The sequence below is a fragment of the Cryptomeria japonica genome, chromosome 3, assembly GCF_030272615.1.
Source record: "Cryptomeria japonica chromosome 3, Sugi_1.0, whole genome shotgun sequence".
Classification (NCBI taxonomy): Eukaryota; Viridiplantae; Streptophyta; class Pinopsida; order Cupressales; family Cupressaceae; genus Cryptomeria; species Cryptomeria japonica.
In genome coordinates, this window is record NC_081407.1 from 422685241 (window position 1) to 422695392 (window position 10152).

A 10152-nucleotide genomic window follows, 5' to 3' on the forward strand; every position below is an offset into this window, starting at 1 on the left:
AATGCCAATACTCCATCTTACCCAGCTTATGCTGAGTAAGGATACCTGCATAAAAATAAACATATGGCTGCCTCTCTCCATGAACTCTATGATGGATAGGCCATGTAATAGCAATGTGCTCCCAACACTAGATCTATAATAAAGTGCATCTTGTAGATAAACTAGCACTCTCATCATACACCACCTCGTGAAGATCATGATATAAATGTGCCAATATGCAAACACCCCAAGCATATTGCGTCTGATGTTGCATCATGCTCAGAAGAACCTCACCCCATCCAATAGAAAAACCTCATGATCTCCTATCAGGACATATGAATCCTCCAATCAAACCAGCGAGAATAACATGAAGAGTCTCGTAGGACATCACCATATCTACCCATCGGATCTCTCCTCTACCGATGCTCTCATCAAAAAACATGACTCTGCAAGCCTCCATCCCAACTTGATCCTGATAATCATACAGCACTAGCTCACCAGTCACCGAGATGTGTAGAATCCTGTAGACATCCTCAAGAGTCACACTAATCTCACCCGTCGGTAGGTGGAAAGTGTTATGCTCGCTATGCCATCTCTCGGCTAATGCAGTCAACAATCCTCCATTATGTGTAATCTTAGGCATAAATAATAAATGGCATAAACCATAGACATCTATATGTCTAATCTCAGCCTGAGACAACTCTGGAACTAAATGATGCATGGCTGGTAATTTCTCCCGACACTGGAGAACATCAAGTTTCTCCTGTTTTTCAAGAGAAATCAATCAATCAAATCAAACTGAACCAATCATTATCTATCAATCAATCAAATCAAACTGAAGCAATAATCAATTATCAATCAATCAAATCAAATTGAAGCAACTTAAGCTATCAAATCATTTTAAACCTATCAATCCTGGTTTACTATCAATCAGTGAGTTTAATCAAAAACTGTGCTAAGCTCTTACATCAGAAACTAAATCGGTTTCTTAGAGCTACTCAATCATCGATTTATCAATCAAGCTAATCAGAGCTACTCTATTTATCGATCTATCAATCAAGCTAATCAGAGCTACTCTATCTATCGATCTATCAATCAAGCTAATCAGAGCTACTCAATCACCAAATCTATCAATCAAGCTAATCAGATCTACTCAATCATCAATTTATCAATCAAGCTAATCAGAGCTACTTAATCCAGTAATCAAAGCTATCTATCAATCTATCAATCATGACTCTATTTCATCATACATGTGTATCAAACATGTTAAATCTAAACATCAAAGTGATTTTTAGCTTTTGTATCAATCAACAATCTCAAATTTAAGCAAAAGCGCTATCGTTTTTATCATATGCGCTAATCAACAATGCATATGCGCTACTTTAAGCAAAAGCGCTATCTTTTAGAGCATATGCGCTAACCAACCATGCATATGCGCTGCTTTATGCATTTGCGCTATCCTATTGAGCATAAGCACTAACAAACAAAACATAAGCGCTATGCTAAGCGTTTGTGCTAACATTCTATGCAAATGCGCTAACATACAGAGCATATGCGCTAAACAATTCATTTGCGCTAAACAATTCATTTGCATATGCGCTAAACCAAACTGCAAAAGCGCTAATCTAAAATCGAAAAAATAAAAAATTTCAAAAATTAAAAAAAAAAGCGCCTAAAACATGAAATTTTGAGTGAAAACTTGAAAACAAAACTCGGGATAAGATACATACCGAATAACCATACTCGGTCGACCGCTAATATTGCCAAACTCGCTCAAATCAATGACACTCCACTGAAATCACCATTTTGCCACCTCAGCAAGAATATTCTCTCCAAAAGCTGACAATGATAACAATGAAGTTAAAATTAGGTTTGGTTAATTTTATATTTACTATTTGAAGAGTAATTAATTTAAAAAATGGGGCAATTTAATTTGTTTTTTTTTTTACAAATGAATTTAATTGACTGAAATTTTTATCATATTATCACAAGATTAATCATTCAAACTAAAATTTTCTACAATTTCATGATCAATCTCCTAAGGGGGCACACAATCAGGATTTTCAATCTCTATGAGGCGCATTATCAAGACTTGATTTAATCTTTGAAACAATGTTATCTCGACATCATTTCAAAGAGGGGCAAAATGTATACACCTAAAAATTGGCTATGAGCAATTAAATAAATATTTTATATTTATTTAATAATTATTCGTCTATTAAATAGTTAATTTGAAAAGATTAATTTATTTAATTCATTTTGTGTCTTTCTACTAATTAATATTTTATTAATTAATTCATCTATCTTATTCCTCTAATTTAATTAAATATCTAATATTTAATTATTCCTTCTAACCAAGTTAATTAAATATCTAATTTTATCTCCTCCAAACAATTAAATATCTAATATTTAATAGTTATTTTCCTATCCTATAGTCTCAAATATTAAATAATTCCTAAATTATTTAATCCTTTTCCAACTCATCCCTCCATCTCCACTTCATCTTCCCTTTGCCAACTCATCAAACATGTGGCTAAGGAAATTAATATTTGTTAATATTAATTCATGATTTATCTCCAACTTCCAAATTCAATGAAAATTGTGTAGGTACACATATTTCATAACCATTTCCTATATTCTCTCCAACACCCCCTACATCTTAGGAAGGACTTGAGTCCACTTGTCTTCTCATGCCTAAATTTCCTCCAACCATCCCTAGATTCTCTCAGTCATCAACCCAGTCAAGGTGAGATGAGTGACACTTGTCTTCTCCTTCCCCCTTTCTCTCAACCTTCACCTTTTCTCATAGCCATTCAAATCTATAGATCTGATCATGACTATTGATTTGAGCCACATCATCTTATCCTCTCAAAGTCTTTAAAATCAAGAGCTTCAGTTGAGAGAGTTAATCTTCAAGTTAGTCTTCAAAATAGTTTTCAATCAATCATATGCATCCGTGAGTTTTTGAAGCAAATAGAAAATATCATTTTAGCAATATAATCATATAGCATTATCATTTTAGCATAATCATGTAGCTTTGCATATCATACTATCAGTTAACTACAAGTTATCAGTCCATTCTTCATATGCCATCTTGGAAGCCAACAATGCATTGTCTGAGAGCACACCATCACACCATCTGCAACCAGGAATAGTGGAGTTAGGACACAATGAGACATAAGCCATGAAAGTAAAATAATGATTTATTTTAGTATGTATTTCATGTAGTTTCATTGGTGGATTTTAGATTTCCTGTATGCATTTCCATTGTATTTTGTGAAACTAACTTATTACAGGTAATATTCTAAGGATGAAATTCAAGATCACATAATTATAAGTAGTTAAATTATAAAAATCTTATGAAATTGAGAACTAAATGTAAAGACAACAAATAGAGTAGATTTTTGACATAATTTTTACAAACTGTTATATGTTAAACAACTATCCACATGAAAAACTTAACATAAGAATACCCTGTTCTGCAACTCTCCCGCCTGTTTTGAGATTCTATGTGCCTGGATGTCCGCCCCCCCTGGGGAGGCCCCCCCTCCCTTGCTAGACCCAATGCCCGATTCCACGGTCGATGCACATGCCTCTCGGCATGTTGCGGAGTCCCCATGTTCTGTGGACCATACGGATGAAAATGACAGCCTCCACACCCTTTCCACTCCTCCAAGTCTGACTGATTCTGGATCGAAAGGGGAGGAAAGGAATATACCCCATCCCAGAATGGAAACTTCTGCTGGTCAGACGGATAAGGACACTGGGGAGGTGAATCCCAAGTCTAGCTGGAAGAACGCCCTCCTTGGGTCAACAAATTCGCTCCCTCTTGATGTTGTGGCCTCCTCCCAAACAAAAGACGGAATGGAAATCAAACTCCCAGACAACCTAATGGATATAATCGCCACCTCCCTTCACCTGACTATAGTTAGTCGCTTCTTCTCCTTCCAACATTCTATCGACATGGTCAAGCATTGGGCAAAATCTCACTGGAAGCTTAAAGGAAGCCTGGAGGTTTCAGCCATGCCGGGGGGACTCTTTCTATTCAAATTTATCACTGAGGAGGATCTGATTTATGTCCTGTCGGGGTCCTGGGCTTATGGAAAGCACTTCTTAACCATGGCTAAATGGAAACCTGGTTTTGACCCCTCTACAGAACTAAACCACATGGCCCCAGTGTGGGTTAGGCTACCCGGACTCCCTCTGGAGTTTTGGGATGAACAAATCTTTCGATGGATAGGAAACTCATTTGGTTGCTTTGTTGCAGCAGACTCGGTCACTCTCAACAAGTCCAAGTTGGTGTATGCTCACTTTTGTGTCAATGTTACGATCAACAAAACCCTACCGAACTTTATCTCCCTAAAGTCCAAATGGGGAAAATGGTCCCAAGACATTGTGTACGAAAATGCTACCCTGTACTGCCAGAAGTGTAACACTCAGGGGCATTCCTATACAGATTGTAAATCCCTTGTGGTAGCAGAACCCAAGATTAAGAATAAAGCCATATGGGCTGAACCCATCAACCCTGGTGACCCGTCATCCTCAACCCCCCTGAGCAGACTACTGAGAATGTTATTCCTGAAGTTTACTAGCACACAGACAAGAGCCTTGAGATCTTAAAAGCCCCAGCGGACACAGTCAAAAACCCTAACTACGCCCTGGAAGAGGGGGAGATCCCCCAGGCAGTTTCCCTCACCATGTCCCCCATCCCTCTCCCTTCTGCCTCCCCCCCACCCCATGCCCTCCCTGACCCCTCCTCAGTTGTGGTTAAACCTCTCAAGATTGGAAGTTCCTTACCCACCACTCCAACCCCTTCCTCCCCTACAACTAGGGATGGAGAGGAGTTCTCTAGAAACTCACTGGCAACTCCATTGAAAGTATTCCCCCCCGTGTTCTCCACAGATGGATAGCGAAGAATGGATAACCCAGAAGAAGAAAGTCAAAGCCAAGAAAGCTGATGTGGGGGAAAACGAAAGCAAAGTTGGGAGACCTATAGTAAGAGTCCTGAGACACAAGGTGATGGCAAGGGACATTGCAAAGGGCAGACAACTGACCCTGGATAGACTTAGCAAAAGTAAGAAATGAAGTTCCTCTCTTGGAACATAAGGGGTCTGAACAACCCCCAGAAGCAGTTCGCCATAAAACAACTCATTCTTGAGATGAAAATCAACATCTGTCTAATTCAAGAAGTTAAGATGCTTTCCCAAACCTTTGTTGCTATTGCTGGTAAACTATGGCCTAGAGCAGACTACCTGTATGTTGACGCCTTGGGTGCGTCTGGAGGTATTTCTACCCTATGGAATCCCATGAAAATAAAAGGCAAGCTATTCACTAGCTCCCAATATTTCCTAGCGGTTTCTTTCCACTATGGTGATCTCTACTGGCAGATATTCAACATCTATGCCCCCAACTCTAGGGCAAGAAGACGGAACCTATGGGAGGAAATTTCTAAGATCACTATGACTAACCAGAAGGACAGGTTGATGCTTGCTGAGGATTTCAATGCCCCCCTCTACCCTTTCGAGAAATGTGGTGGCCTGGAGGATTTCTCTGACAACATGAGCAACCTTGCCACCTTCATCAATGCTTCAAACCTAGTGGATATTGACTTGCAGGGTGCCCCTTTCACTTGGTTGAATAACAAGAAACGCAAAAACCTCATCTAAGTCAAACTGGATAGATTCCTGATCTCCACCAATTGGGATTTGGGAACAAGTTCCTTCCTGAAATCCCTCCCAAGGACGGCATTTGACCACAACGCCCTTCTTCTCCACTGGAAAGACAGACCCTACCAGGGTCCACCCCACTTCCGCTATGAAATCATGTGGGCCTCCTATCCTGACTTCAGGGATTTGGTTAGAGGCTGCTGGTCCACCCCAATCCAAGGGACTGCCATGTTCAGAATAATGGAGAAACTAAAAAGAATCAGTAGGGAAGTCAAAGGGTGGAATAGGAACACCTTTGGAGACATCTTTAAAAGAAAAAAGGACCTGGGATCCAGACTGGAACAACTTAAAATTCTAATGGCTACTGGTAACCCCCTGGACCCCATTTTGAAGGAGGAGGAAGATTGTCACAAAAGCTGGAAAAATATCCTTGCTAAGGAGGAAGTGTACTAGAAACAAAGATCCAAGATCCAGTGGTTGAAAGATGGGGACAAAAATACTGCCTTCTTCCATAGATCGGCTTCTAACCACAAGAGGAGGAACTACATCAAAAGTATTAAGGATGAAACTGGCCAGGAGATTTCTGAGGACTCTCTGATTGGACAGAACGTGGTGGACTTTTTCACCAGTCTATATGCGGACAGTGGAATGGCCTTGCCGCTCTAGGACTGCCTCATTAGTAAATTGCCGATGGCCATTGAGGAAGACGACAACTGGCAACTCTTGTCCCCCATCTCTTCTAAGGAAGTTCACAGGGCGGTCTTTGCGATGGGAGCTTATAAAACACTGGGCCTAGATGGTTTCCCCCCGGCCTTCTTCCAGGACTATTGGGATATCGTTAGTTATGATGTTACTAAAGCTATCCAAGATTTCTTCAAAACGGGGAGATTGCTTAAAAAGATCAACAACACTTTCATTGTCCTCATCCCCAAGACCACCACTCCTAGCTGCCTGAAGGAGTATCGACCCATAAGCCTCTGCAATACCATTTACAAGATGCTCTCCAAGGTCCTTGTAAACAGAATCAAACCTTTCCTAGAAAAATTTATCAGTCCGTCTCAGAAAGGCTTCATCCTGGGATGACAAATTCTGGATGCCGCCATTACAACTCATGAGATAATCCATTCCATGGATAGGAGTAGATTACCAGGTATGGCCTTTAAACTTGATATATCAAAAGCTTATGACAAGGTTAATTGGGAATTTCTTTTCAAAGTGCTCCTAAAACTAGGATTCAACAAAAAAATGGTGAGTATGATTCGTGAATGTGTTACCACGGTTCAATTCTCAGTCCTGATAAATGGGACTCCTAGGGGAGGCTTCAAAGCTGAGAAGGGTATCTGGTAGGGTGACCCCTTTTCCCCTTATCTTTTTATCATGATAGTTGAAGTCCTAAATAGAAATGTGACTCATCTAGTCACCAATGGTAGGCTCCAAGGATTCAAAGTGGCCTCCACGCTCCCCCCTACTAATATCCAGCAGTTCGTGGATGACACTTTCCTTTTTGGTAGAACTTCTGTCATGGAGGCTAAAGGTTGGAAGACCCTTCTGGAGGACTATGCCAAGGCGTCGGGACAATGCATCAACTATGAGAAGAGTAATCTCTACTTCTTCAACACTTCAAATGACCTCCAACTCAGAATCCTCTCCATCCTCGGATACAAAATGGCTACTCTCACAGGGACCTACCCGAGACTCCCTCTCACTGTCAAGGAAGTCACCCCCACCTTCTGGAACTCTATCTTGGAAAGAATGCAGAAAAAGCTTGCGGGATGGAAAGGGAAATTTCTCAGTAGCGCAGGGAAGCTCCAGCTCCTCACTGCCTCTCTACAGGGAATTCAGGTCTACTTCCTTTGCATGTTCAAAATATCAGGGACCATGGGAGAAAAACTTGAAAAAATTCAAAAAAACTTTTTATGGACTGGCTTAGAGGAAAAGAAACGCCTGGCTTTGGTCAACTGGGATACTGTATGTCTACCCAAATCTCTGGGAGGTTTGGGTATACGAAAGATTAATGTCCTCAATAAGGCGCTAATTGCCAAGGTGGGATGGACCTTGGCTAAAGGGGAGGTGGACTGGTGCAACATCATCAAAGCTAAGTATTTGGACTAGGAGCATTTCTTTTATAATCTCAACACTACTAACCTCCCCTAAGGTTCCAAATTATGGAACAATATCCTAAAAAACAGAATGATGGTCAGAGATGGTCTGAAGTGGCAGCTTGGAGATGGCAAAAAGGTGAGATTCTGGGAGGACTTTTGGACTGAAGATAGACCGTTAATCAACACTCGCTTCCATCAAATCGGGAACCATTTCAAGGCTATCCTTGGGGATTATGCTGCGGATTATTTGATCCCAGGAAGTGGTTGGAAGGACTTAATCCCCATCTGCAACAATCAACCGAACCTGGTCCCCCTGGCTCAGGAATTACAAATCTTATTGCTGAAAACTAGAATTCCCATGACCACGAATGAAGATAGCTTCATCTGGAAAGAGACTCAATCGGGCCAGCTCTCGGTCAAATCTGCATACTCTCAGCTCCTAAAACCCCCCACGGATGCGGAAGGTTGGAAGAAAGTCTGGAACCCTTAGTTAATTCCCAAAATTAATTTCTTTTGGTGGTCCCTCATGCATGGCAAAACCCTCATGCTTGATAATTTGAAAAAGAGGGGATTCCATCTCCCCAATAGATGCAGCTTATGTAAAAAGGATGAGGAATCTATTGAGCACCTTTTTATTCTTTGTCCCTTTGCGGCTCACATTTGGTCTGTCACGCTTCAGGAAAAATGTGGTCTGTGTTGGTTCTTCCACAAGAATATAAAAAACTTTGTGTTTGATTGGACCCCCCCTTCCCATCATCCCCTCATCATTCAACTTTGGAAACAAATTCCTCCTCACATCTGCTGGGCTTTGTGGAAGGAGAGAAACAACAGAATTTTCAGAGACACTGAGACCCCTCCGTACTGTGTTGCCCTCACTTGCTTTAAGTTGATATCAGAGAATCTAGAAGTTACAAAATGGAAAATCCCACCTTATCCTCCTGATGAGATGGATAAGAAGATCACTTGAGGCTGGAAGCTCCCCCTTGGATTCAACCGTTTCAACAACAGCACCAAGAAAAAGAGACAGATGACTAGGTGGTCTCCCCTCAGAATTCATTGGTTTAAATTGAATTTTGATGGCTCTGCTCAATGCAACAGTCAGGTTGGTGGTGGAGTCATCAGGGATCATCTAGGGGACATGGTTGTAGCCTATGCTGGCAACCTCAGTGAAAGCTCAGTCACCCAAACTGAGGGAATTATTTTTATTCAAGAAATAGTAAAACTATTTGTAATTATGATAGGTGTCATACAACATGACGAGTGTCAATTTTAATCATAGGGTGTTTTTAATCATGCATATCTATCAATCCATTATGTGAGTATTAATACGCCTCTCAGTGTAAATACATTGATGGCAGTCAGAACTCTCTTGAGCATCTCAAATGTTATCTCCATTTGTCTCATCCCCACCTATAATGATCCATAATGCATGAAAATAATAAACAAATGAAATAAATATTACTCTTACTATGTTGTTAAATCATGCTCTAAACACCACTTTATTAATAAATTTGTATGTGTAGTTAAATAGAAACTTATATTTTAAAGCTACAAAAATTAGAAATTTAGAAACTACCCTTTTTATCTATTTTTATTTTGTTTTCGTTTTATGACACAAATAAGAAAGTGTGGTGCTAAAAATTAATAATATAAAATAATATAGTAATTTAATTTTTTACTATGTTACATAAATAATATAGCAGTAATATATCTCATTTTATAATATTATTATAAAAAATTATTAATTTAATTTTTTTAAATATAGGAATAAATGGTTTTTCATTTTTAAAGTATTTTTAAAAATTTATCACAAATATTCTTTAAATAGGAATTTAGAAACTTTCTTTAATTACGTCAATTTTTCAATACCCTCGATTCCTGCATGATTAGGATCCCCACAAGAATACCCATCACTATTTACTTTTAGAACTCCCTTTGGAGAAAGGTGCCATATCCCTTCTCGGTGTATCCTTTGTTTAGCTTGTTGAAGCCTTTTACTAGCCTTGAAGGCCCCTCTACATCGCCCCAAATTCATATTCTTAATGACTTCATGATCACTAGGGTCAATCCCCACAAAAAGATCACATTTTGTAGAAATAGTTTCCTAAGTTTGCTAACAATTTTTCTCCATACTTGAGCCTCTTCCAACTTCTTATTGTGAAATATTTTGTAATTCCTTTCCAACCAAAGGTTCCAGAGAATGAGATAAGTGCCAATCTCCCAAGCAACCTGGAGAAAAAAGGTTTTAGCTAGAGGTCTTCCAAGACTTTCCCAGAATTCTACTAAAGAGGTAGCATGAACACAAGAATGATGCCACACTTCCCACCACCAATGACAAATCCTTCTAGAATACCGACACTAAAAGAAAAGATAAGAAGTGAACTCTTCATTATTCAAACAAAGAA

At 39.6% G+C, this 10152-nt stretch overlaps 1 protein-coding gene across 1 annotated transcript; it reads left to right on the forward strand.

The window, feature by feature from the left end:
* Positions 1–3543: 3543 nt before the first annotated feature.
* On the forward strand, positions 3544–4599 carry LOC131070389 (uncharacterized). The gene has a single exon (XM_058005899.2). The coding sequence runs from the start codon at positions 3544–3546 to the stop codon at positions 4597–4599; it is 1056 nt and encodes a 351-aa protein (XP_057861882.2).
* The last annotated feature ends 5553 nt before the right edge of the window (positions 4600–10152 follow it).